At 39.8% G+C, this 28,000-nt stretch overlaps 2 protein-coding genes across 4 annotated transcripts; one reads left to right on the plus strand and one right to left on the minus strand.

Moving 5' to 3' along the window:
* The first annotated feature begins 5,836 nt into the window (after window positions 1-5,836).
* Window positions 5,837-10,136, plus strand: ddit3 (DNA-damage-inducible transcript 3). 2 transcript variants are annotated; one of them, XM_034687286.1, is made up of 4 exons: window positions 5,837-5,981; window positions 7,358-7,419; window positions 7,938-8,149; window positions 8,365-10,136. In XM_034687286.1, exons 3-4 carry the CDS (start codon window positions 7,994-7,996, stop codon window positions 9,148-9,150), a joined length of 942 nt encoding a protein of 313 aa, XP_034543177.1. In that variant the 5' UTR covers window positions 5,837-5,981; window positions 7,358-7,419; window positions 7,938-7,993; the 3' UTR covers window positions 9,151-10,136. The 2 variants fall into 2 exon arrangements, with proteins under 2 accessions (XP_034543177.1, XP_034543185.1); XM_034687294.1 differs by having other exon boundaries at window positions 7,941-8,149.
* Window positions 10,137-27,984, minus strand: mars1 (methionyl-tRNA synthetase 1). Of its 2 annotated transcripts, XM_034687219.1 has the most exons (22): window positions 27,523-27,788; window positions 24,654-24,744; window positions 23,915-23,993; window positions 23,454-23,585; window positions 22,717-22,792; window positions 22,345-22,529; window positions 21,074-21,183; window positions 20,789-20,905; window positions 19,901-20,104; window positions 18,228-18,429; window positions 17,666-17,740; window positions 17,238-17,408; window positions 16,572-16,667; window positions 15,764-15,881; window positions 15,347-15,560; window positions 13,826-13,957; window positions 13,372-13,476; window positions 12,941-13,136; window positions 12,180-12,251; window positions 11,865-11,891; window positions 11,448-11,567; window positions 10,137-10,848 (listed from the first exon to the last, which is right to left on the minus strand). In XM_034687219.1, the coding sequence occupies exons 1-22, from the start codon at window positions 27,623-27,625 to the stop codon at window positions 10,699-10,701; spliced, it is 2,775 nt and encodes a 924-aa protein (XP_034543110.1). In that variant the 5' UTR covers window positions 27,626-27,788; the 3' UTR covers window positions 10,137-10,698. The 2 variants fall into 2 exon arrangements, with proteins under 2 accessions (XP_034543110.1, XP_034543118.1); XM_034687227.1 differs by lacking the exon at window positions 11,865-11,891 and having other exon boundaries at window positions 27,523-27,984.
* Window positions 27,985-28,000: the final 16 nt, after the last annotated feature.

Consider the following 28,000-nt stretch of genomic DNA (forward strand, 5'->3'; position numbering starts at 1 on the left):
GTTGTGAATTTTAATTTCTACGATATGAACACTAGGTGGCAGCACAGCATCTTATAAGAGATTGGGACTTGTTTTTTGAAGCTCTCAAATACTATCAATAACACTTGAGATGTGGGACTTATTTTGTTGTATTTTAACAATTATGCAGCTAACAAATCATTTGATCTTTTTTTTTATTATAAAGTATTTCAAAATCCATTTTGTATTACACTGGGTATAAAGAATAAACAGGTGAACTTGTCATTCACGACCATCTATGTTTAAATTGGGTAGGAAGGCAAAGTTTAAGACAGCCTGAATTTCAACAAACAAAATTCGTATTTAGCAAAAAAAAAAAAAAAAAAAAACCAATCCTGGTCTGTTTTTTGAACTCTCGCTTTACTCATTGTCATCACTCTGCTGTCAGTTATCGTTACTCGATGAGATCAGCACCCTGGAGGATCAAAAGGCAAACCGTGTGATCCCCTTGGAAACACACTCACAGGTACACTGAAATATTCTCAAAGCCTCACTCTGTGAGGTCAAACTCAAATCCACCTGGCATAAGTAGGTTTATACCAAGCATTAAAACAATGGCTTGCTCATGTCTAACACCAGGTAATGGTATTAGGGACAAAGGTGAGCAGATAGAGTAGAGTGGCAAAGGATCAGGTGTTTCTGATGAGTCATGCAGACACAACGGCTCAGTGAGTTCACTCAAACGCAGACAGAGACGCCACAGGAAACATGTAGTCCAAAGGTCATTTTCATACTAACTAAAATGTGTCCCTGTACAGTCCTTTGAAGCTGAATAAAGACTTTGAAAAGCTTCTGTTACTGATAGAGACTTGTCTTAATGCCTTTATCCTCATTTCAGGCCACAATAAGATTAATTGTTGAATACATCTGTATTTCCCCTTTCACACAGGCGGAGTTCAATACTAGCCTACTTGGACAGGACATATCAAGTGTGACTTGCAGGGAATCAGATCCAGAGCTCAGACTTAGAAGGGAATGCCCCAGATGAGCACAGAGACATAGAGTGTGCTGTATATCATGTTATCCTGCATTTGTCCGTCTATTTTGGGTGTGGGTCAGCACAGTCCCATCTGTTGGGACTCACTTCTACAACATTATGTAGTGAAGATTACAAAGAGGTCTGCCTAAAATATTTGAGGATATAAGAATCATGAATGAACAAAACCTCCTTAAAAAAACAGCTGTTTTAAGCAGAGGACTTCAAATCCACACAAAGATCCGTACGAACATGTTACGATCAACTCTATCTTCTTGACTTTAAAGTAAAATTGCTGCTTTAAAGTCAGCAACCTTTCCCCCAGTGGACTAAAGTAAATGTGTGCATCCTCTGGTATCAGAGCGGCTCAATGCAGAGGCGGCTGTAGGGAGCATCATAGCTACAAAATCTCTGTTTCCCCCCATATCAGGACCAGAAACAAAGAGTGGAGGAATAAAAGGATGGAGTTAAACGCCTGGAGTGTGCGTCTCACTGCCAGTAAACCCACCTGTTCAGACAGGCTTTTAAACTTTAATGCCCTACAGTCTCTCGCTTGGGCTTTTTTTTTCTTCCAATTTTTTTTACTTTACCTTTTTTCTCATGTCTCATTTTTGACACATGTGTCAGGGTAAAGAAATGAAGAAATCAAAGCTGTCAGAACTGTACTGTGCTTTTCGGAAACAATGTACTCACAATCAGGAAAATAACTGAAGGAATTCAGATTGAAGGTGGTGGGGCTGCAGCATCTTACATTTCATAAAGGGCAATCAATAACTAAAACTTCCTTTAATCTAAATATAAATCTGAGAATAAAAGTAGGCTGATAAATTTTTTTAAATCAGATTTCAATAAGTGACGGAAAAAGGCGAGAGAAATCACGCAAGGGCCTCTGTATCAGTTTGTCAGATTTTCGTGAATACGTGTGTGTGAGGAGTTTGTAGTGTGGCAGAGGGAAGGACAGAAGAAGTGGGTGGAGGTAAGCGGAGTAAAATGGGATGGATACTGTTGTGGGGCAGAATGAGGATTGTAGTGAAGATGGAGACGGTTGGATAGCGACAGGTGAGGCTGAGAAGTAAATAAGGTTAAACAGACTAATAAGATTGACTGGAAAAGTGGTCCTTACGCCAAATCTCAACAAGTGGATGTGACACTGAGCTGTTGATTCTGTTTGAGATGAAAAGACAGGGACTGGACAGCTTTAACAGTATGTAAAAAAATAAACCTAAAATTATTCCTACATTTCAGAACATCCTATTTGTGAAGGGGAAAGCATATTGGGAATCCTTCTAGGGAAATAAACTGTAAATGACTTAATGGACATCATCAGACAATAAGGAGTTGCTTTACTGACCTCAGCTGACACAGAAATTGGCAAAAAAGAAATATGTTCTATTAACAGAAACCCAGAACATACAGAAAACTGTAATTGGTGGAGAACAGCTCATTAATATTACCTGAATTTCACCTGTAACACTGCTATTTTTAAATTAAAAGATTACATTACACTCACACAACCTGAGTGTTTTTCAAAAACGTAGAAAGACGACGTTGTGATAATTGAAGGAGGTTCTCCCACCAAGTGGCCGGGACCCAGAGAAAAAATAACACCCAGAGTTAAACACATAACAACAAAGGGCAAACCGAGGGAGTAGGAGGGCGAGAGAAAAGGAATTTACTGTATCACCAGAACATGTTAACAGCTGTATCTGTTGGTATCAGCTCAGAGAGGGGAAAGATTCCGACAGCTGGTGTTGGTGTGTGTGTGTGTGTGTGTGTGTGTGTGTGTGTGTGTGTGTGTGTGTGTGTGTGTGTGTGTGTGTGTGTGTGTGTGTGTGAGACAGGGGAAGAACTGGGTGTGGAGGAGCCTTGACCAAGGGCACAGGACAGGACGGACAGACGGGAGAGCGGTGGTGGCTGGAAATTCCCCACACACTTTGTGCTTTTGAAACAGAAGTCAAAATTTGATTTTTCGGGGAGACATAATAACCCATAACACCTATTTCTATTACACTAATTCTTATTATTTTTGTATTGTTGATATGTGGAAAATTTTTAGACACCATCATTCATTGTAAACGCATGTGGCCGCAGCAACATGAAGCAAAGAAATAAAAACAAAACTCTTTCCAAAATGAAGCACTAATATTTTTAAACCAATTCCTTCTTTGTTTTAAATGCTGGATGCTTCAATTGTGTTGTGTTTTCATCATTTAATACATATTGATATAATAATAGCATTTTATTATAATTTAGTTAAGTTATGTAAGCATAACTAGACTCACTTGTTTTGTTTTCCTCTTAAATAAACCATGATGTAATACAGGACAGTGGGGATTATGTTTTGTAAATATCACTCCTAAAAACAAATCATTTTAAGTTATCTGTGACTTTGCGGTCAAAAAGGTATAAAGTGAGGCGAGGCGGCGGCGAGTAAAACATTACAACAACCCCATAGCAACTGATAACTCTGAATATACCAATCAGTACAGACTCCATCTCATCTTGAAGCTGATCCACACCCAGACAGTTATCAGTCTGGAGCGTGTGTTTACACTCAAGAGTCTTAGAAAGCTACAAAATACCAGGAGAGGGAAATAAGAGAGAGGTTTATCATATTATGTTATCTATAAACTGCTGTTTGTTTATATTGATTTCTTTTTTGCTTGTTTTTGTAATAAAATGTTCCTATTGAGACAATAATCAATAAGACAACAGGGACCCTCATGGCCAGACAATGTTGACAAAACATGGCAACCCAGATCTGTGGTTGTAAACAGTGTTTTATAATGAATACAACACAGACGAAGGGACTGACAAAATAAACAGACGGCGGGGTGGGGAGGGATGGAGGAATGGAGGGAGGGGTGTAGAGAAAGTATGCTGAACTACTCAGCAACAGCCACTCAAGTCGTGACGCGTTCACGGTGCTTCCTGCAGCGCTTTAACCCGGGTCCTAGAGACAGTATTTGAGCTTTCTATTCGCTGCTTGGCGCTGTTGCTATGGGGCTGTGCATGTTGAGTCGTGCACGTGGCGCCGTGCATGGAAAACAGTTTGTGTGTGCTGAGTTTGGGATTAGGGCAGAAAAGTGTCAGGAGCGGGGATCAAGAGCAGGACATGACGAAATGACGCGGTTTTATTACATCTACACTTTGGTGGTGGTGGTGGTGGTGGTGGTTGTTGTTGTTGCTGACGACGCTGTTGTTTACCTTAATAATGGACACCATCCAAAACTGGGATAATGACATTTACCGTATGTCTCGTGGTGTGTCTGAAATTGTGACCTTGTTGAACTTTGCTGTTTTAACCTCATATTATAACAATTAACAAATCTTATAGACTTTTAGAGAGTTTGAGAATAGATTCGATCATCCAGAAACACTGACAATGATAAAACATTGATAATACACATTATTTTTACTGTTAAATATCTGTACATGTGACATTAACAAAGACTATCCTTTAAATAAACTGAACAATGTGATGCAGTATTTCTTATATTAAATGTTATCTAATACAACTCATATCTAAGTTCGTGTGGTGTGAGAAAGTTGTGTTTTGTGTGTAAATAGGTCCAAGACGTTGAATAATTATGAAATATTTGGACTGGAAATAGTGACATTATAGTGAAACTAACAATACAATGTTAAAAACATGTATCGTAAAGGGTGTGTTGCTCATCTGTGTGTTTCATCAGCTAAAATCTTGGATGAAGAGAACGGTCCTGGTGTTTTTACGTCAGCCTCTACTGATCATGTGGGCTAACACTCAACCTTTATCATAGTGAATAATAATAATAATAACAACAATAATAATAAAATAGCCTAATACATCAGATATATTTCATCAATAAACTTACAAATAATACACAATAACGAGACTAAACATGTCATTAAAGTCATGTTGAATTATATCTCATAAAGTAAAATAAACACCGGGACACCAAAGGGGGACGGAGTGCTGTTAAATCACACCCAGCTCGCGCCACAGACGCTCCCGTGGTTCGGGCGTGTTTTGATATCTCGCGCGGAGCTGTGCCACAGAGCGCGCGGTATGAAATGAATGAGAATATGACACCATTGTATACATGTGTGGTTACAGTGTAGTCTCTGGCATATTACAAATACCGATACATAACTCGCATCTGTTGCCCACAATCACTCTGGTTCAGTGGGGAAGTGTCACTTCAAGGGGAGGGACGAATAGTGTGTTTTTGCTGTCTCCGCGTGGACACACGGAGGGAAAGGGGGTGTGTGTTTGTCGGTGTGAACCCAAAACTTTAGAATAGCAACTATGATATATAAATGGGGTGAAAACCCTTTTATTCTTACAGCATTTCAGCCTTTAATTGATACATAATGACGTTTTTTTTTTCATTTACTACGGAAAAACAATTCAGCTTTTGTGTTCCGGAAACAAACAATTCTTCGACATTAGATATCCATGCATATATGTATATTTTTAGATTTTAGTTAGAGCCAACACTGTTTAATAAAACATGTTCTGATTCTGCTGGTGTTATCCCCAGCTAGAAATTGGTTGCCAAGCATTGCATCATTCCTTTCATGTGACTCCCATACGCCCCAAATTCGTCCTGGCCGTCTTATGACTGCATCACAATTGCTGCTCGTACAAACTATACAGGCTTGAGAGAGAACAAACCAGCGAGACGACACCACGCCCCGCCTTAAATACTGAATCCGGGCTCCCTATTGGATGTCGCCAAGGCAAAGAAGTTGAGTCCTCTCTCCTGATTGGACAGACAGAACGGCAGTTACTATAGTGCTGTTAGGTTGCGCTGAAACTACCATCCCCAAGCATAGTTCGGTTGGCCGCTCCCTCAATATAAACACCGCCGGGAGTTTCCGAAAAATCACATTCAGCCGTCCAGACTGAACAATGGTTATCATGAGCTATCACCAATTTTTACTAAAATATCCACATTCGAGTTCAAGACAGTCGAGAAGGCGAGCAAATAGAAGAAAAAGGGTAAGTTGTGACACTTTTTAATAGCTTTGACTGTAAGTTGGTGGATGTTTTTCTGTTTTTAGGGAGTGTCGGCTATTTAATAATAACGTGGTGTGGTTTGCTTGAAAGAAAAACAAATGCATGTGTTTGGCAAATGCTGTTTATAGAGAAACAGCTGTCTAAATCAATGTAAATGGAATTCATTTTTGGAGTCTCCTCTTCTGACAAGCTGACATGCTCGTACGGACTTATAACTAGGAAGTTTTGAGGTTTTCACAGGCGAGCGTGTTTTAACATCTTAAAACTACTGCGTGGATTTACTCTAAAGGACATTTGCTTGGTTATTATTATGTTATGTTATTTAAACTAGCGCCATTGACAAACTCCGTGTGATGTCTTGACAGTTAATTTCCTATAAGGTTTAAATAAAATGTAAATGTGAGCGGCTTTTATTTTTACCAGCTGCTTTGTGTGTCTCACACTTTAAATAAACCTGAGTACATTTCACCGCAGAATAAATATGAAGATGTTTTGTAGTCTGTTTTTCTCAGCCTACTGTTTTCCTCACTGTACAGTTTCCTTTTGTTTCGCCCATTCCTCCTGCTGGACTTACATTTCCATGACGTAACTGTCTTGGCTCACAGTGGACATGGATCCCGAATATAAAAGAAAATACTAATTTTTCATGTTGGATAATTTCATCAGAATAAATAAATGGGTGGGCTTTATTTGATGAAACGACATTTTAATGCCTTTATAGGCACAACCTCACGGGAAGTTGAACATTTCCATCTAACATCTGTCTAACCAGCTTTTAAATCTCTCTGATTTAGGATTCCCTACCATTGCTGTATCATTAAATAACATATTTTTTCAGGTTTAATCCTACTTTACAAGAAAAAAAGCGGATATTATTTTTTATACGAAAATTATCAGCTGTTTTTTTGTGTAGAATAATCAAAATAAATTGGATTGCTTTTTTTTTTTGTTGGACAGCTTTAGGTCATTGATTAAAAAATGTTGACCTGACTGTCAGACCTGAAGAGATCAATATTATGATTTCCTGTCGTTTTTAACCACTTGTTTATCGATCCAAAGGTGCTTTGAGGACCGTAGAAAGCAGGGGGCGCAGTAGAGAACATTGTCGTCTTTGTTTACAAGATTTAAGTGACAGGATTGATTTCCTCTCCACCATTGTTTATTCTTTTTTAAATTATTGACATTTGATTTGTTTTACCTACATTTTGAAGACATTAATATTTAATTTCAGTAACCATTGGTTGCCACATCAAGCTAGCTCCTTATTTGTGCAAATCATCATTTTGAATTTGAAATCTCAGCAAATTTCAGAATGAATCATTTTCCACATTTCTCATCAAATCTTTTCTTTCTTTCAGAATTATAGAGACGAACTTTCTCCTACAAATCTGCAGACTTGATTAACAGAGACTTTCCAAAGGTAAATGTCTCCTTTTACATTTTAAGATCTGATTACTGCATGTTTGTGATATTGGGGTTTTAAATGAATCAAGTTGTATATTTTAATACTAATTCAAGTTTGATTCTTGTTATCTTAATTTTGTAAGTAAATTCTGATTTTTCAAATTCCTCCTATCAGCATATTCAGTGCAGTACAATCATTTGCTCACTTAGTGTCACTATTATCACATTTCACAGTTAAGTGGATTATACAGCACAATGTACTTTGGTCATGTCTTCTTTAATGAGGTGTGAATCATTTTTTATAAATGGAGGGTGTCTTTAAATATTTGTGAAAATAGACTGAATCCTAATATCCTAAATATCCTAAATATAATCAACTCTGAGTTGGAGATAAGTAGAAATTAAAACAATCTATGCTGAGTTTTTGAGACATTTCTCAGGCATTGTGTGAGTTATCTACCGTGGAGCTGCTGTGCACTCTCCTTCATTTTTTCTAATTTTATCAACCTCTGCCTGTTGACTGCTGCCCCCCAGCAGGTCCAGTGTGAACCGTGTGGCCGAGTATCTGTGCGTTGCGATTGACTGGGGAGATGACTGCCGAGTGGCTACACCTGCCCCCGCCGTACCCCCCTGGCGTGGGGCCGTTGTGTGGTGCAGAGTTGGAGGCGTGGTATGAGGACCTGCAGGATATTCTGGGCTCTGACACGGGAGGGGCAAAACTGGCGCGTGCCCCCACATGCACCGAGGTCAGTAGCTACAAGAATGAGATGATTATCACACTAATGATGACTGTGGGTGTTAATACTAAGTTATTCTGTAATAGCTCAATTTCTTTTTACGTTTGTTTAGTGATTTGCGAACAAATCTGTTTCCTACAAATACGAAACTTAAATTAAATCATACTGTCATAGATTACGGATTTTCTTCTGTGATTTTGACACTTTTCTTTATTTTCTTGTAGAAAGAGCCAGAGTTTCTGGATGTTCTGGAGAGTTGCTCTTTGACATGGCTGACAGACGGAAACCAGACGTGGGGTGAAGGTGCTCAGAGGGCAACAGAGGAAGTCCATAACCCACAGCCTCTGCATCACATCTCCTCCTCATCATCCTCTTCTTCCTCCTCCTGCATGAGTCCAGCAGTTGCAGAGGAGCGGCGGACAGAGGCTGAAAGTGGTAGAAGTGGAGATACCTCGACAGGAGGCGGCAGTGATCTGCTGCCTCCAGAGTTCTTCGAATTGCTGAGCGAAGGAGGAGTGGGAATGGTGGATCCAAGTGGAGTGGTGATCAGCGGCGGCTATTATTACCACCACCATCAACACCACCAGGCTAATAATATCGTCCATCCTGCGTCTCCCTCGGCCAGCGAGGAGGAACTGACCTGTGTCCCCGATTCCCCGTCCTGCTCCTCCTCAGCTTCCCAGTCGCCATCTCAAAATTGTTCTTCTCCTTCCTCACCCGTCTCCTCTCCTTCTGCCTACCCATCCTCCCGCCTCGGGAAACGGAAAAGGACCACCAGCGAGCGGGCCAATGGTGCCTTGTCCTCCTACGCCTCCTCTTCCCAACGATCATCCTCATCCTACACGTCTGCCAAAAAGAGTCGCAAAGAAAGAGAGCAAGAGAACGAGAGGAAGGTGCAGGAGCTGACGGATCAGAATGAGCGTTTGAAAGCAGAGATTGAAAGGCTGGGAGAGGAGGTACAGAGGACACGTCGAGCCCTGATAGAGAGACTAGTAAACACCAGGAAATGAAAGAGAGGATGAAGAAAGAAATGAAAGATTACAGGTCCTACAAAATTGGAATAAGCAATGGTGGGGAAAGTTGTAACATGGTGGTCATGAAATGCCTCTTAGACAGGAAAGGATTGAAACCAAAGATATTTTATAAGCGAGAGGATTTTTGGAAAAGACAGAGAGCTTAAGATGGCAAGAATTAGGGAAGTGATGAAAGTCAAGACAAGAGAGAGCACAGAGAGAAGGGGCTGCAACAGCACTGCGGCAACAAAAAGACACAGCATGTACAAAGAAAAGGAAGAACAGACAGCTCAAAGTGCGAATGATACAGAGGTTTTGATGAATGTTTGTCATTTTTTAAGGATGCCTAACTCTGAAGATCCATCAATTATGATGGCAGAGAAAACGGTTCTGAGATATGTGAGACAGAAAGAAACAAAGAGTGCATTTCATCGTCATCCCTTCCCACCATTTTGCAATAATTGTAATTCCTACATTAAGGGCTGCAATCTGGCTAGCAGAGATTATTCGTCCCAATTTATGGAGAGTTAAGGAGCTCAGGAAAAGTTTGAAAGTGCCCAGTGCAGTGTGAGTACGAGAGAATGATTTTTTTCAGAGAATTCATACTCTTTCTTACTTTTTTATAAACAGTGGCTTGTATTTGTATTTAGATAAAGTAAGTAGAACCCGGCTATACTTTCTAAGCTGACCTTTTCTATCAATAACGGGGATTTGTAGTCGAATTACCACAAATTATTCTACCCTGATTAACTATTTTTATATTCCACTGTAATAAATATATATAAATGTATACTATTGTACTGTAATGGCGTGTACTGTAGATGCCAACATATCCTGTTACTTTCTCATTGTAGTCACACAAACACAAATTGTTATCTGTAGAATAATATGCATGGCTTTTATCATCAATGTATTTTACCATACCTCTTATTTTACCTTTCATTGTAATCCCAAATTTGCAATAAAAGAAAAAAACTGTGCAATTCTTTGTGTCATGTGATGTTTATTGTTTTTCTTTAATTCCTGTATATACATTTTTTTTTTGGTAGAAAATATTTTAAAATGCTGAAAGCGGGAGAATACGAAATTAACTGAACTTAACTTGTTTTCTGAATCCAAAAAAAGGGTATTTTGTAGCAAATGGAAAATAACAATTTTCCAGAGAATATAAAAAAAAAAAACACCTTCAAATGCGCAACACACCTTCCAACGCTAATATCGTATGCTGACTTTATCACGGGGAGAGTATAAAATCAGTTTCTTTTGGTGTAGGGATTTGGAGAAATCCCTCCATTCTGTAGCTGTATTCATTTGACTCTCTCTTTGTGTGTTTTCATTTCCCCGTCGGCCTTTCCAGCATTTCATTAGTCCTCAGTGCCAATACCACATTGTTTTAGATCCAGTCACGGCTTTGCCTTAAGCTAATACCCTCATCTCGCTCTGTGTACATCTTGTTCCCATTCTCAGCAATCATATCTCAAACCATTCTTTTCTTCCCTTCCTCTGACTAACCTCCATCATTTAGATATCACTTTGTTTCCTGTCTCACTTCTTCTTGCCCTTCTGAGGTGCCGGCTCGGGGCTCTTCCCCTCAGCCAGAGCCAGCTGTTTCTTCAGGTCCAACAATTTAGCCACCTCTGCTGTGATCGCAGCCTTCTCCGCCTTCTGGGCTTTGAGTGTCCGCACTTTCTCGCCCTGCGACAAAGGGAATGAGAGGGTTAAATACCTTACTCGCATCTTAATTTGCCTTTGGTTGAACACATTGGCTTATGGTCACACAGAGGACGGTAGCTTTCCTTTCACAAAAACCAAAGGCGGAAATTTGAGATTTTCTAACTCAAGTCTGGAAATTACGGACGACTTAAGATCTAATCCAAAATATTCAACCTCCGCTTTTGTAGTCGTACCTGTTGAATAAAATAAAAACTCAAGAAGAAGCCAGTTAAAGAGTTTTGATCAATTAATGAACTCGTACAACACTCGACAACCACTTACAACTTGAAATACCATTTAAAAATTAGCTTTTAAAATTAGCCGTCATTTATTTAGCAGTCCATAGTTTGTCATGCGTTTGATTTCAGGAGGGATGGTTTCTGCTCTTGACATGAGATGCCTTGGATTGCTCCAGTTGTAAGAGGACTATCTTTGAAAAAAAACGATGCGTTAATCTGTTCTATCATTTTAAAAATGGTGCAGTGCTCTCCAAATAAAAAATAACTGATACCTAAATTCCCATACATGTAAGAACTAGGTTTACAGCTGATAGATCATCTGTTTCTCGCCAGCGATCTCACCTGCTCAGCTACAGCCTGTGTGAGCTGCTTGGCTTTTTCGGGGTCCACTCCATTCACTGCCACCTTGGCAGGAGCTGGCACAGCGGCTGGCTCAGTGCTGGCAGCTTTCTGGGCTGTCGTCTGAAGGTGGACACAGACGGATAAAAATGTTTAAATTTGAGCCATTTTGATGGTTATTATGCATGGAGATGAGTACCTTCATTTCAGACAATAACCCTCATCACTCAAAATGTCGGCGGGATGTTATGAGTCATAAAGTGTGAATGGACACTGAATCGAACTGGACACATGGCGATGCGTAAAAACTCAAATCTGAGGGCGTTAGATGAGCTGCTTTTGTTAGTGAAGGCATGCAGTAATCAACATTGACACAACAGCACCAGTGTGGACTCTTCACACACAAACACTGCTCGATACCTTTTTTTTAGGGGGTTCGTCTTCAGGCTAGAGGCAGGCGGTTGAGGAGAAGGTTTGAGACAGATTATTTATACCCATTTGACGGATGCTAAATACACAATTTAAACATTTATAGTGTGTTCTGCATCATGTCTCTAAAGACAGATACGCTTATTTAGTAAGAATTCTTTCTCATGCAGACAGTCTGATAGAGGAGCGTGAGCGGCTATGCATTGTCCATTCTTTATTTCATAATTCATAAATAGTCAACCTTTATTTCTACGAGGCTAGACTGAACTCATACACAGACCATTATGCATCATGAACATCAAATACCTGTTGTCCACCAAATTTCTTCTTTAAAGCCTCGATCTGGTCCACCTCCAGTTTTTGGAACAACGGACTGACCTGCAAATAAAATATGGGGCAAAAAAAGGCAGAAATTAAAAACAATGTATGTTTGAATATCTAAAAAGTTTGAATTGTGGATCCTGCTCAAAGTCATTGTTGTGGGAAATTTTACCTGGACATTCTGAACCCGTCTTTGAGAGACGATGATTATGCAAATTAAGAGTACATAACTTTGAACGAAAATGTTGAGCGTTTTGGCAATCATAACTTATTTTTTTATTACATTATTGTAGTGAAAATAAAATATTTTCTTGATACGTTTTGAGCACATAGTGATCGAGTACGGTGTTTTACCTAAATGTTAGAACAGTTTGGTCTGCCGAGCCTTGTTGGAAACCGCAGTCACGACTTAGGGAGGGCTTTAACATCGAATGCAGTGTTGACGGGTTGCTACAGAATCTGGTCAACACAATTAGGCCTGGGGGGACAAGTGGCCTGAGAGAAAGTTGCTGTTGGAAGGCTGAGCCCTCTAAACCCTGTCGAGGCTTTTATTCTTAAGTGTGGGTGTGTCCTCCAGAGAACGGAAATACTGGCAGACTATTGCATCCTCATTGTATCACCCAGCGACAACATACAGGAGGTTCTACGGGTTTGTGAGAGAGAGTGTGTGTGTGTGCGTGTGTGTGTGTGTGTGTGTGTGTGTGTGTGTGCACACGTATGAACTTCATGTGTCAGGTGATACTCACGGTGCCAATGCGGTGGCCAGGACACAGGGCACAAACAAAGGTGCCGGTGCCTTGCAACATGGTACTGACACAAGTCTGAGGGGCGTTGAGCTGATCCCTGATAGTTTGACTGACCGTTGGCATGTAAGGGAACAACATCACTGACAACAGACAGGCTATATTCACAGACACGCCGGTCACTGTGCCCGCTCGTTGCCTGGGAAAGGACAGACAGAGATCAGTCCGTCAGACAAGTCATGAATTCAAATGTTAATCAAATCTGCTCAGAGATACATGACTCGGAAAGGAGGAGTCATGTTTCGCGAAGGTGAGTGGTCCGTCTCCATTGGCTGTGACTCAAACATGTTGAATCTCATTTTGGAATCAAAACAAAGAGCAACACAGATCCATCTGAGGGACAGATTGTGTTAGGTTGGCAAGGGCCATCTCACCTTTCTGTGTCATCTCCCTTGATCTTCCTCCAGGGTTCATTGACCTGAATGTACTGGTTGCCATGGCGAGATATGTTGAGGATGTGTTTCAGGGCATCACGGATTCTGGTGGAGAATTTAAGAGAAAATGTGATGTTTTTGAAATTCCTATTAAAACTATGGGAAGGTTTGCCACTCTATACTATGTGTGCACAAACAATATGATGTAATATGGGTTTGTATTCCTGTATGTATTACCTTTAGTGTCACGATACATCTCAAACTGATGCGTCTGCCAACTGATACGACTGCCAATCTTAAAAGTCATCATGTAAAACTGAAATACCCCTTGATATTTTCTACATTTATCATTTAAAAGCTGAATTTACGTCAATTAAACATCATCATTCATTTTGTGAGTCTAAGTCCAAACATCAACCTCTCTCAACAGTGATGCAATTCAAAATGTTCTCACTTGACTTTGTCCATGAGCTGGATGTACTGCTGCAGCTCCCAGCCCACCAGAGCCAGCAGCTTCTTATCCTCCTGCTGGAGCTCCATCGCCGGCACACAGCCGTCAAAGAACTTAGCGACAAACATGCCAGCTCTGAAGGAGACAGGGGGGGGTTTCAACAAGACGGATAGAAAAAAACATGGTGGTCAGGGGAAAATATTGGAAGAGAGAGGGGAAGAAATCAGGAGAGAGTCATAGAGCGAGAGAAAAACAAGAGAAGGGCATGTAACTTGACTCGCTAATTGTTTATAAATTATAGATTTTGTTGCCAGATGTAATACAGAGCTCTGCTAGTTTTAAGTGTGTTGCATTGATCCTCTTCACAGCTCCTTCCTCGACTATATGTCGTACCACAGCCGGTCTTTTTTTAAAGACTTTTCTGTGCATCAGGAGGATGTTCCAACTGAGAAGGTTTTTGTCACGTCTGATGCAACAGACTGTTCTATATTTTACACACCTCTCAGCCTCTGAGCAGGCCAGAAGACTGTGACAGTACTGTCAGATTTACACTAAACTGTTGTTTTGACGTGTCAGCATGAACTTTGTGTGACCTGCGTTTTAATTTGTTTCAGTCTTTGGTTGATGAAGCCCTGAGGGGTTTTTCCATCCTGGGAGTATAAAAAAAAATATTCTCACTATTACAGTACCTGATTCATCTTAATAGAAAAAAGTAACATTTACAGACATATATAAAGTCAAAATTACACATTTGTGAAGCCAGTTATGTATGAGAGTCTCTGCAGGCAACTAAGCATCAATTAGCTGGATACCCCCAGCACAGATTAATTTATGAATCTGATTAAAAAGCTGGCACATGATGGACACACTGTCGCTAATGATGTGGTGATTTAGTGAATAGATCCAGGCAAGGACATGGTTTCTTTTCTGAAGCAGAATTATTTCTACCTCCATCACCTTAGGCTTAATGCAATTTACAAGATATTTTTATACCAATTAGGCATCAACATTGCTGCCCTAAACTCATTTTGAAGATCAAGGTACTTTGGGAAAAAAAAAACTGCTGAGAAAAATCTTTGATGTGAGATTTAACCCTGATCTTTTAAAAATCATCCCAGGCGATGTAATTGGGGCTAAATTACGCCATCCCAAACAAATTTAGAAAACTGGGGTGAGCCTCTTGTAATAGTTACTGCATCAACAGAGGGTTATTTTTTTCAAAGAGTACAACAATTTAACAACTTTATATATAAACTTAAACTTTATAATTGGACTGGGTGACAATTTTGTAGCTAATTTACATTTTGAGTGAAACTTACTATGTACATGATGTAAAAAACTTGAGGTGGGTTGCCCCAATTTTAATTTAACTGGCAACTTTTCTCAACTATTGAAAATAATAAAAATACAGAAATAAACATGGAGAAAGGGAACAGAGGATCTCTTGCAAATGCATAACTTACACTACAGGACATACTTGTATATAGTGGGAAGTTATTTTTACAACGTACGACTATTACCAACCTGTTGATGAAGTTGCCCAGGTTGTTGAGCAGCTCAGAGTTGTTCTTAGTTGCCATGTCAGACCAGGAGAAGGCTGAATCCTGTCCCTCTGGACGCACGTACAGGAGGTAGAACCGCCACACATCAGATGGGATACCCGTATCCTTGGCCATGTCTCCAAACACACCAACACCACGGCTCTTGGAGAATTTTGTGTCCTCGTAATTCAGATACTCTGTGGGAAAATTAAAGCAAAAGCCACAGTTAAAGACGAAGCTTCAATTCTGCAGTTATTATGGTCATCCAAGATAATTGCCAAGCACAACAAAGGCACCATCATTACAGTGCTTTAAAACATTCCCAGTTATTGTTTGAATCTCAGCAAGTTATAAATATAACTCAGTATGTAAATAATCAGAAGGTGAAAAAGGTGCTGACCAGTGGCGACCAGGTGGCTGACCAGAGTGTAGTTGTCCTGGGCTCCCAGCAGGGAGCAGGGGAACACAACGCTGTGGAATGGCACATTGTCTTTGGCCATGAAGTTGTACAGCTCCACCTGGTGGCAGAGACACAACACTGCATTGTGAGGATGACATCATATTAGATCATCATGAGATCACCCGGTTCAAAGAGGACTTATCAGCTCTCCCCAACCCCCAACTCCACTCCTTCTCTCGCTTTCTTGTTCTGCACATACAGGCCATCACACAAATAACAGGTTCTCATCTCTTTGGATGAGATTAGATGAGTCAGTGAGAAATAGGAAGTTGTTTTTCTAATTTAAAGGGTAAGCTGTTAAAAAAATCAAAATACTAATGAAATAACTATCTAGAGTGTTTCTCTAAATCTGGATTAAATTGTTTTCTGTGGAAATTTACAATTTCGAAACCTATCTAAGTAAAGCTCATGACATCATCATGAACAACGAGATACCTCTGCTAGTTATATATATGCTGAGACTTCTGAGTCAAATGTGTAAAGGCATGATGCTGTGCTTTTTATTCATAACCAAAGAGGTTACGTCTTCCTTTGTTTCACATCAGGGTTATATGAGGCAAGGAGTTCCACTGCGTTTAAATCGAGAGAGCAACAGAACAGATGGAGCAATGAAAAAAGCAATCAGACCCATTCTGTGTTGTAAAGAGGACAAAAATCGGTGCCAAGCTCGTGCGTCAATGCTTTGCTCGGCTCATAGATTCTGACAACATATGTTTTGGCAGCTGGAGTCGAGGATGGGTTGGGTTACCTGATTGGGATTCTTCCACCACTTCTCCCATTTGTCGGTGTAGTTGGCGGTAATGGACAGATAACCAATAGGGGCATCAAACCATACGTAGAACACCTGCAGTGGCAGTGAAAATCATGAGTGACAATTTATACTTTTTTTTTTTTTTTTTTTTTTTACAGAAATGTATTTGGATTACTTGATCAGACTGAAAAGAAAAACGCAAAGAGTAATAGAAACGAAAAAACCCTGAAGATAAACAATGACCTGGATAGACTGTGGATGTGACTTCAGTCAAATTCCCTTGAGTGGCAGTGTAAGAACATTTTGGAGGTGTGTTCATGAGAAAGCTGTCAAACATGTTCAGACATGCCCCAGAGAGTCTAGGTGAGTGTGCTGTTATAGAGAGCTGCAGTATCATTATTCACTACAGCACTTTTAAACAGTAAATTAAATGTGGAGTAATTTAGAACCTGACCTCAGATGTTAAGTGTCTGCATCCGTCATGTTCTTAGCAAGTTATGTAGCTGAGCAGTCAGGCTTTTATATGATTTAATAAAACAGATAATGCATATGACCGTGTGAGTCTTTTCTACTGTGTAATAAACCGTTAATAAGCAAGTTGTCTCCTATGATAGGCTTCATAATGTGAAAATAAAACTCCAACTCTAGGATTCAATGGCAGACCTTCTCATTAAAGTCAGGATGAGGTACTGGCGTTCCCCACTTCAGATCTCTGGTGATACAGCGAGGTTTGAGTCCATCCCTGAGCCAGGAGCGAGTGATCTGTTTGGCATTTGCTGTCCAGTCTCCTGTGCTGGTTGACTTGTCGAGCCACTGCTCCAACTGAGACTCAAGCTGCATGAGAAGAAGCAGGAGAAGAAAACATCTTAACGCTACACCACAGCTCTCTCTGGAATGAGGAAGGCAGTTTATGAAATGAAATTACCACCAGGTTAACTGCCCTTCACATGCACTATGACTTTGAACTCTACTTTACTCTTGATGCTTGTATTTTCTAAACAGGCTGACTTTATTACCAGTGACCAGAAAATACCCCCACTATATTTTCAGATTGACAACCCAGGCCAATACAATGCAGTGCAAAAACATACCTTTGGCAGGTCCAGGAAAAGATGTTTGGAGGAGCGAATGACTGGAGTCTGCCTGCAGACCTTACACTGAGGTTCCTGGAGGGGAGAATCATCAAAAATTATCAACACCAGTCAGGAAAATGTAACATATCTGAAATTGCAGTTCAGGGGATTTTATTTTACAAGTTTCAGCGCAAAAAATGCTACATTAACGGTAGAATTTCTCTGATTAACAGAAAAGTATGTATTTCCAGGGTCAGTTCTCCATTGTTCAGTGTTGATAACTTGAAAATGAACCAGCTGGAAGTCACTCTGCAAAATGTAGAAAGTCTCTAACTAAAGTAGATGTAGGAACAGCAAGGTACAAGAAAAGTAGAAAGAGAAGAGGGCATAACATAAATCAATATCTAACTGAGTAAGCAGCAGAACATGTTTGTTTGCTCTTGATTATTCATCAGCATTGAAGAACATTTTGCAAATGTTACCACCATAATACTTTTTTCAAATAGTCACTTTATGACAATAATAAGTTAAGTCATCTTAATCATCCTTATTTATCATTGAAATGCTCCTCCCAACTCACCCTGAGCTCCACAGCATTGATGAGACGGCCACACTTGTCACACTGGTCACCACGGGCCTCTGGGTAGCTGCAGTTGGGGCAGATGCCTTCTACAAAGCGGTCAGCGAGGAAGCGTTGGCACTTTTCACAACGGAGTTGCTCCACCGTGTCTTCCACGAGGAAACCATGCTTGTGGAGTCGCCAGAAAATGTTCTGAGCTATTCTGAAAGAGAGTAAAGAGAGTTGTTAAAATACTTCAGGGGCTGTGTCTCGGACATTAAGTGGAAATGTTTAAGTTTAAGAATTTCATCAAAATTATTGTTGATTAATTTGTGTCCACATAACACAACTAACTTGAATGCTATTTTGCTCACCAGCTCAGATATTGCTCTTTCCCATTGGTTAGACAGTTAAGAAGACTTTATGAATACATTTAGCAGTAGAAAGTAGAAATTGAACATACAGCATTATTCTAAAAAAAAGGGAGACGATAGGACGAGTGCTTGGGATATAATTGTGGTAAATTAAAAAGAAAGTAAGTAAAAGTGGACAAACGACAACAACAAAAATACCCGTGGTAATTTTTTGTGGCAGACTTGCTTTAAATCTAAAACCCCACATCCAATGAATCAACACCAAGGTCAATAATCTGTGGGCTGTTTTCTATTTTCAAAGAGCATAGTTTTGGTTAAGGGTGTTTGATGCCTTTTATGTTGTACGCTATCAAAGCAAAGGCCCCAAAAACAAAAGATTTTATCTTTGTTATCGTCTTCCATGTTCAAGCTTAAGGATCTGAGTCTCATATTGACGGAGGAAAAGAGCCTCTCTTTTGTATCCCAATTCCACGTGTAGGACTGCAAACCCACCGTAAATCCATCTTTTCATGTCTTATTCAGACACCTACAAACTGACATCTTATCCATACACAAACTGACAAGAGGTCAATGACTTTCACTCTTTCAATAATTCCCAACAGCAACAATCCATAACTTTAAGCAATATAATCATCTTCAGACTGCAGTTAGCTCATCAATATTATGAAATGGATTACTCTACTGTATAAGGCCCTGTTCATCTTTCATAGATTAACACTGCCAATACCTTTTCTTTTTGCTGACTTTGTAGAAGTGAAGTTAAGAAAGTGAAACTGTTTCTGCATAATACCTCAATGTGTTACTCTAAAGTGGAGCCTCACTTGACTCTCAATCTGTTTTTACAAGCACACCTTCATCCAGTTAACATCTGTTTGACTTGTTCATGAAATACAGATGTCACATGAGAAGTGTAGAACCCAACACATTTCTCCTGACGTCAATAATCAAAACAAATGTTTTATAATAGGATCTAATATTTTTATACGCAATGATCTGCATTTTACAATCATGCTCCATAATCTCTCAGATTAAGTGGCGTTGAATTTATGTCTGAGAAGGCTAGACATACACACCAGTAACTACCGCAAGATTATAGTAATCCAACATTATGTAAGTGTATAGTAATCGTATGGAAACGTGTTGGCTCTTTAATACTACAGCTAAGAAGAGCCAGAACACATCCAACCCACGAGGGGAGCAGGGTCAAGCTCTTGATTACTACAGGAGATCTGTTTGGGTTTCATTTTATGTGTTGTCAATAGAGGAAAAGTTATTCTCATAAGATACAGATTGAATTTTTACCTCTCCGTTTCCACTTACTCTGTCTGCTTCTCAGTGGTTGTACGGCCAAAGTAGTCAAAGTCGATCTGGAACCACTTGTATATGTCGGCGTGAATGGCATGGTATTTGTCGCAGATCTGCTGCGGGGTCAGACCCTCCTCTCTGGCTTTGTTCTCCGTAGCTGTGCCGTACTCATCTGTGCCACACACAAACAGCACGTTCCAGTCTCGCAGACGGGCGTACCTTAGAGGAGAGATCACATGGGCTCAGTGTGCGGTAACAAATGAGATGTGTTTACAGAGGGATGGAAAGAGAGAGGAGGATGAAGAGCAGGGAAAATGGGGTGGGGGATATACCACAACCGGTCAGGATGCACATCACTGCTGGAGTAGACTATAACAAAAAATAGAACCCAAAGGAATTCAATAAAATGGTTTTTTTCCCTCTGAATGAGGTTGTTACTAATTGGACTTTTATAATTCCAGTTAATTGTTTCCTGTTTGAATTATTGTACCTTCAGAGACTATTTTTACAGAGGACTGAGAGACAAAGCAAGTGTTGGTCTGACATGAGGGACTCATTTCAAATTTGAAGAAATTGCTTTCAGTTTTAATATCACCAACACAATATTGGATGAGTGGACTGGCAGATGCACAACCTGAAAAACATAACATGCCTGGCCGTGGCTATTGTTTGGGCAGAAACCTGAAAATACTGTTTATAGAATGAGAGTGAGGGTAGGTGAGGAAGAAAGAGTGGTGCAAAGTGACATTTTGATACATTAGAGGCTGCACAGATTTGTGAAGAGTCTTGTGAATGTTTTTTAAACGATGCTGGCACACATGTAAAAGTTATTTTTAGAATCATCTAGTCGATATGTCCTGTATATTGACAGAAAGTAAAGTGTGTATCACATTAAATTCTTACCTGCTGAAGACGTCAGTGCTGAGGACGCAGCCGATGATGTTGCCCAGGTGGGGGACGTTGTTGACGTAAGGCAGAGCACTGGTTACGAGGATGTTCCTCTTGCCCTCCATTGGCAAACTAAAAGTCGAAAAATAAATCTGAGTTCTGATCTAGCATCATCATATATCACGCTTCAAAGATTCATAAAACTTTGATGTCAATTTACACTCTAAACTACAACACAAACCCACTCTCACAGTATTTACTCTATGTTTATAAATGGAACCAGCACTCTTAATTACTTACATGGGGTGCTGTCTGTCTGCATCTGAAGGACGAGCGTTCAGAGCTTTACTCCAGGTGACAGAAGCTGCCTCCATCTCCTCTTCTGAGACCAAACGCTCACTTACTTCACACTAGAAAAAACATTCACAAAGAGTCATTAAACGGGAATTCAACCAAAACTGACTTTCAAGTTTGTAAACCTTCATGAGTAAATATTTGTAATGATTTTGCTGATATATACTGCTAATTCCAACTGGTTCTTTGACACAGTATTTCCATAATTAATTAATTGTTTCTCATCCTTTAATTATGGATCAACAAACAAAACATGTATTTATACAAAAGCTGTGAAATGATGACTGTCTGATTAACAATTTATAAGGAACATGCTTTCGGGACTCTCAACGCCTGGATTCAACATCAATATAAGCTTCTTTTAGAAATGATGTGATGGCCTTGTGTTCAGAGAAAGTCTTAAACAACTGCTTTGGCTCTGAAGAGAGTTGTTCAAGTTTATAGATATATAATTAAATGTCACTGTAATTGTAAATATGAGTGTTTCCCTCTTTAACAGGGGGATCCTTATCAAGCTCCACCCTTGAGACACGTCGTTTTCTCCTTACTGTTAAGTATTTAATATTTCAGGATTGTATGCACTTAAGAAACACTTGCCACACATGTCACTAGCTGCCACCTGACCTTTTGTCCTCTCATTCTTAACCCCGGGCTAAAGCCTGTAGCCATCCGAAACACACTCCTCCTCTGACAGGGAACCATACAGTGAGTGCTACTACAACGTTTGATTGACACATGTTTCAATTCTGCCATGCTTACACCAGGAAGAGAATAGAGGATAAAGAAAAAGTGATGTAACCTCCATATGCTGCATGTTCTATATTCTAACGCAGTGTTAATGTAGCTTTCATAGACCCTGGTTAACTCCCACACTTAGACTGTGTCTGCTTCACAAGAGGGCCCTGTCTGCTTAGTTTAAGTGAGGAGAATTCAAGCCTTTGCATGCTTTCCTTCTACTACTGGGTGAGAGAGCTACAGTGGAGTAAAGATGGAAGCTTGGGAACGGCAAAGTGTGACAATACATGTCTTGTAAGTCCTTGTTTGTGTTAGAGCAGATCTAGCTTTGACTCCTTTTTTTGGAAACCTCACAGGGCATACATGTTTCCTGAGGCACAAGCACAAGTGTATTTAGGCACCGAAGCTCCTCTGACTGCTTTCTTTTTGTTCAGCGATCATGCTTTAAGTCTAATAGTCATCCTGGTGATCTTGCTTGGTACCTCAGCAGGGCTGCTGTTGCATGGCTGTGTGTTTCTGCATTGGCTGCTCTGAGGGGTAGGCTGCTTCTGCATGTAGCTCTTCGTGCCCTGCAGGCCTTTTCCCTGCAGCACATTCTGAGCAGCAGACTGTAAACTGTGCAGAGCAGCCCCACGGTCAAACCAAGTCTTCACATAGTTGCGTTCACCTGTTAGAAGAAAGAGAGGGGAGAGGAAATGAGAGGGTGGGAGAGAATAGGAAGATGAAGGAGTTGTGGTATGGCATGGGTGGTTTGATCATGGAGATTAAAACACTGGAAGAACAGACAACTGAAACCAAAACAGGGAGGAAGTTGCATTAAAAGGAAATGTACGACAAAGTGTATCATTCCTTACCCAATGCTAGTGAAGAGTCAGATAAAATAGGATACAGAGCGGCCCACAAAACAACATCAGCAACTGAAGCAGCGTCCTGAAACACAACACAGTTTGATTAATATCTTCAGATACTGAAACATTTGTCATGAATCATTTTCTGTTGACGTTTTGAAATCCTAGAAAAAGGCAGAAGACCGGCAATGACTTTTTACCCACAAAGACGCCCAGAGGAAGACTAGTTTCTAAGCACTTGTGTTTTGTGCTCACTAAACGGACTATACGTTTCTGCTGCGGCTGCCTCGCTATGTGCGAGGTTCCTTCGAGCCATGCCAATCTCCAAGAGACTTAGCAGAACATATTTCTGTACACGTGAAATATATGACAGACACTGATGACTTATTGCCACAGGGGCCCAAGTACCACAGAGAACTCATATCCCCCTCACCCACACAGTCTGCCACCCACACTGAGGCACATCTGCAACAAAAGGGACCTCCTCCCCAGATAAATCGTTTTAACTTTAAAAATGCATCACTAGCTCAGTATCAGCAGCCCAAAAAAAAAAAAAGAGAAAAAGAACAAGACACAGAAACGTTGCCCCGAGGAGCCAAATTTGGCACAGAGGAGACGCTCAGTTAAGCTCAGCTGAGCTTCAAAAGAGGCATCGTGAACTTTTGACTTGATCATATAGTCTGTTTGTCTTATAATTATGTTCAGAAGATACAGGGTAAATTAATGAGATGTTAATGCTGTACCCCAGTTAAATATGGCGTGTTCCCCTTGCTCAAGCTTTGCTCCAAGTAGTTGAGGGACCCCTGGAGGACCTTGGACACCTCTGATCCTTTTCCCTGCAGCACTGCCATGTGAAAAGCCTGCAGCAGTGCCGGCTGCACATGGGAGACAAAACAGAGATTAATGAGAATTGATTGAATGACATCAGATCAAGCGGTGAAGCAAAGGAGCATGACTGAGGTTAAACAGGTCATTTTCTTAAACCCTACAGAGCAGGCTGATTGATTTCCTCTGCACATTGTTCTGTTAAGAGATGGAGTTTTAATCATTTAGCCTCATGGATTTACGTTCCTTTTCTTAAACACAATGAGAAGTGGAAAGATGAGTCTGCACTAAAGACAAAAGCATTAATCGATTAAAAAGCTGCGTCTTTAGTGTTTTAAACAACAAATTATTTAAAATTCTGTTTTAATGTAAAGTCTACCTGAAGATCTGTGGCCTCCCATTCAAGCCACTGACCGCAAAGTTCACCGCAGTCTTTCCCGTTCACTTCAAACAGATATCTGAGATGTTGGAGAGGAAAAGAAGAAAGAGGAAAGTCAACCAGTTGCAGCATACTTGCTTTCAAAAGGAATTTCATCTGATATGTGCCAAACAAACACACATAAAATATAGATACTGCATCTGCTACGGATGTGCTCCATATTCATAAGTCAGTAACTGTGTGCCTCAAAATCGTATCGCAATGTAAACTTTGGAAAAAAACTAAAGATTAAAAGGATCCTGTGCACAAATTCCACAGTTACATACTTTATTAAAATCTTCAGATATTACAATAAAGTAAAAGAAACACTGCTGGACTGCTGATAGAGTAAATTGATCCTTCAAAAATAAAAAAAACACATACTACCCAATATAGAAATATATATCAAGGAGTATAAAGCCAGGCAGGAAGTTTTGTTTTTTTCCCCCTGGATTTTCTTCACATTTATCTCAGGCATTTCTGCTGACACACCGACACCATGGAGGTGAAGTACATTTAATTGTGTGACTCACAGTAACACAATCTGAGCACTTACAGCCAAATAAAAAGCACATTGTTTCTGCCATAGTGACCCTTTAAGATTCTGGGTTCCTGAAAAGCGATGTAGAGGAAGTGATTAACTGCTCTCATACTGTCAAACTTGGCATTCGTGCAGGCAGGAGGACTTTAGTCTACTGACCGGCAGATGGCATTGGGGCTGAAAAGGTGCAGTCCGCTAGGCAGGAGCAGAGCTGGCAGGGCTGGACGGCTAAGGAAGGGCACCACTCGCTCTGCAGAGAAAACAAACAAGCACAATGTTTGTTTAAATACGATCACATAAGATACACAGCAACAGCAGAGGATTATTATTCAGATGAGCAGGTCTCTAAACTAGATAGGCGAGATCTGATGAAACATGTCGACGTGAACAGCAAATCGTCTTTCTCACAGCTGTGTGAGCAGGAGAAGAGAAACCTACGTGATGTTTTATTGCAGCATTTCCTGATTGTATTTAAATTCGTATCTGGATCTTTAAGGAGAACTGACAACAGAGGACTCCTCAAGGATAATCCTGTGATATGTTTTTTCCTTAATACTTCTTATTTTAGATCCTAGAACAGTCTACGTGGAGCACAAAGTTCAAGTAGAAGTCAAGGATTTCATTTTCTTCTTAATCTGGAATTTATCAGAATGCAGCATAGAGCACAAGATGATGATGATACATTCAAGGGATTTCACTCCGACAATACTATGTGATATATTATGGTTTACTGTATGAATAAATACAACAGAAGTAAAGCCATCTCTCTGTGTATGAAAAATGTAGTAAATGAAATATCTTTGGACAAACAAGGACATCATCTTTCACCATTTTCTGACTATTTTTAGACCAAACAACTGTCTGATTAATCATTAAAGTAATTCTCAGATTAATTAATAATCAATATACTTTTTCTAATTTTTTTTTTATTTAGGACTTTTTGCCAAAGATAGGGCTGATGGGAAGACAGGGTGGAGGAGGCATGCACCAAAAAAGGAAAGGATCAGGTGTTGAACCCACAACCAGTGCGATGTGGACTGTAGCCTCGATACATCCGGCGCCCGCTCTACCAACTGAGCCGAACCAGAGGCCCAAGACAGTAATTAGTTGAATCCCTGAAGTACTGTTCAGCTATTTTTGAATAATAAGCACAGTGCCTTTTCCACCTTGACTCTCCTTTTACTGTCATGTACATCAAGTGCTTGTAAGCCTTCTTCTTTCTTACACTGGGGCTGCAAGGCAGGTGGTCCTGGTTATAATTCATCTATGTGACCAAGCTCCTAAGAAAACTAGATCACATCTGGGACCAAGAGATAAACATGGCTCGTACGTTCAGACCATAAGCTCAAAACTGGGATTATTTACAATAAGGGATAGGAAATTCAAGCAAGAAGCTCTCTTGATTTCTTGTCTTGTTTAAAATTCAGGTCATTGTGTGATTTTTGTGAAGCTTGGGACAGTTTTCAATGAGGAAAAATAAAGTTTATTATATTGTATTTATCAGATTGCCAACAAAGTATCTGCAGTTTTCTTTAGCTCAAAATCTCTCATCACATAAAACAGGTTTTACTGATACCTAGAATTGATTCTTTCCTCCTCTATTGTTATTAACTGGTGGTAATTAAAGATAATTTAGATGGGCTACAGCCACCATACATGTTGCGATGGTACCATATTGAGGCCTGGTAAAAATAATGTGGGAAAATTACTCATCCTTATTTACTATTCGGTTATAATCACAATCCTTCACACTAAGGCATATATATGATGTTCCATTTGAAAATGCATCCAGTGAGAAGTACTCCAAGTTTTACTTTCATAAAGCCATATTATGTGTTTAAAGGTATCCAATGCAGATCAATACTTTGTTGAAAATGTAAAATTCAACTATAGGAGGACTACTTGCATTGAAGAGCCTCCAAAACAATTTTTCACTGAAGGTCAGGGATTAGTCAGATGATGTACTGTCTTTCACCCTGAAAATGGATGAGTGATTTGTTTTTTTGTATATATCAAAATCAGCTTAAACACAGACATTTGTCACAATCAACATACATACTGTGACTTTCCCTTGATGGTAAATTTACAAGGAAAACAAAAAAGTCAGCATTTTTAAATTTTCTTGTTTGCTTAAATACGTTTTCAGGCCCATATTTATCCATCAAGATTAAATGTTGAGTTCTGAGAAGAAATAAAGTGTTACTTTCAAATACAAATGCTCCAGACGCGTTATGTGCCTACAGGTGAACCGTACAGGTGCATTAGAAGATGAAAGTATAATTTATATTATTAGAGATTATCTTGAAAAAATCCATAAAATCTACCCTAAAATCAGACTTGGCAGAATGTACAATTTCATAAACTTACATCAAGAATAGAAAAGCACTAGACCACCCCCTTTTTATTTTTATTTATTTTTTTATTATTATTTTCTTTTATTTTTTTGTTCCCTTTTTCTTGAACTGTTTTATTTTTTTATTTGATTTTTTTATTATTATTATTATTTTTATGACATTTTTTATTTAATGTATGTAAAAAAAAAAAAATGCAATGTACTTGAAAGTACAGTGATCTGGAGAGTTGAAATTGTTTCTCATGTAATAAAGTAATAAAAAAAAGAGATTTCATGTTGAGTTATGAAAATAAATAAAGTATTACTTTCAAATACAAATGCGTACAGGTAAAAGATTAACACAATGATGAACAAAGCCTAGATGATGATAAACAAACAAACCGGACTAAAGCAAGAAAACAAAGGAGTGATATAGAGTAAGAGACTTTTCTAGCTGCTTGTACTGTTCCCTCTATTCATCACTAACTGACACTGACAGCAGGTATCACTTGAGTTAGCTAGCCAGCTTGTATGCTAACAAGCAGTCTCAGCTGCATCAGTTAACAAACGAACTCAAACTTGACAAAACCGCCTTTTGATAGGTCAGCCACTTTCTCTTTGAACAAACAGAAGGTGTGGTATCCTCCCTTTAATGTAGAACCACACATTTATGGGAAGCTAACCATGCTTTCTTACCTTCATGACTGACATACTGAACCTCACACTGAACTCCAGTCTCTTCTAAAGCAGCTAACACCTTCAGGCAGTGCGGGTTGCCTTCGCTTACGAAGAGCTTCATTTGACCGAGAGTGTCTCCTCCGCTGTGCTGGGACTGATGACTGGACTTTAACAGAACGAATATATTGACTTTAAAAGAAGAAAAGAAGGCGCTAGTAAAACTTTAACAGTGTGTGCCGTCCACACGCTGATGCAAGCAGTGTCGGCATTTTACTAATGGCGGATATGTAGTTCTACAGCGCTGTCTGTGTGCTTCAGAGGCGCTGTAGCCTTTTCTCGAATGGACTTCATTTCCCACAAACCCCTTGTGCGAGCGTGAGTCGCGTCACGCATGAGGTTTGCTTGTTTTTATTTCAGTCGCAGCAATGCTGGGCGGGATTTGTCTCCGATAGTGAACATAAGAAACCGGGCGACGCCGTGTGTTTAAACATACATC

This window comes from Notolabrus celidotus, chromosome 1, assembly GCF_009762535.1.
Source record: "Notolabrus celidotus isolate fNotCel1 chromosome 1, fNotCel1.pri, whole genome shotgun sequence".
Taxonomy (NCBI): domain Eukaryota; kingdom Metazoa; phylum Chordata; class Actinopteri; order Labriformes; family Labridae; genus Notolabrus; species Notolabrus celidotus.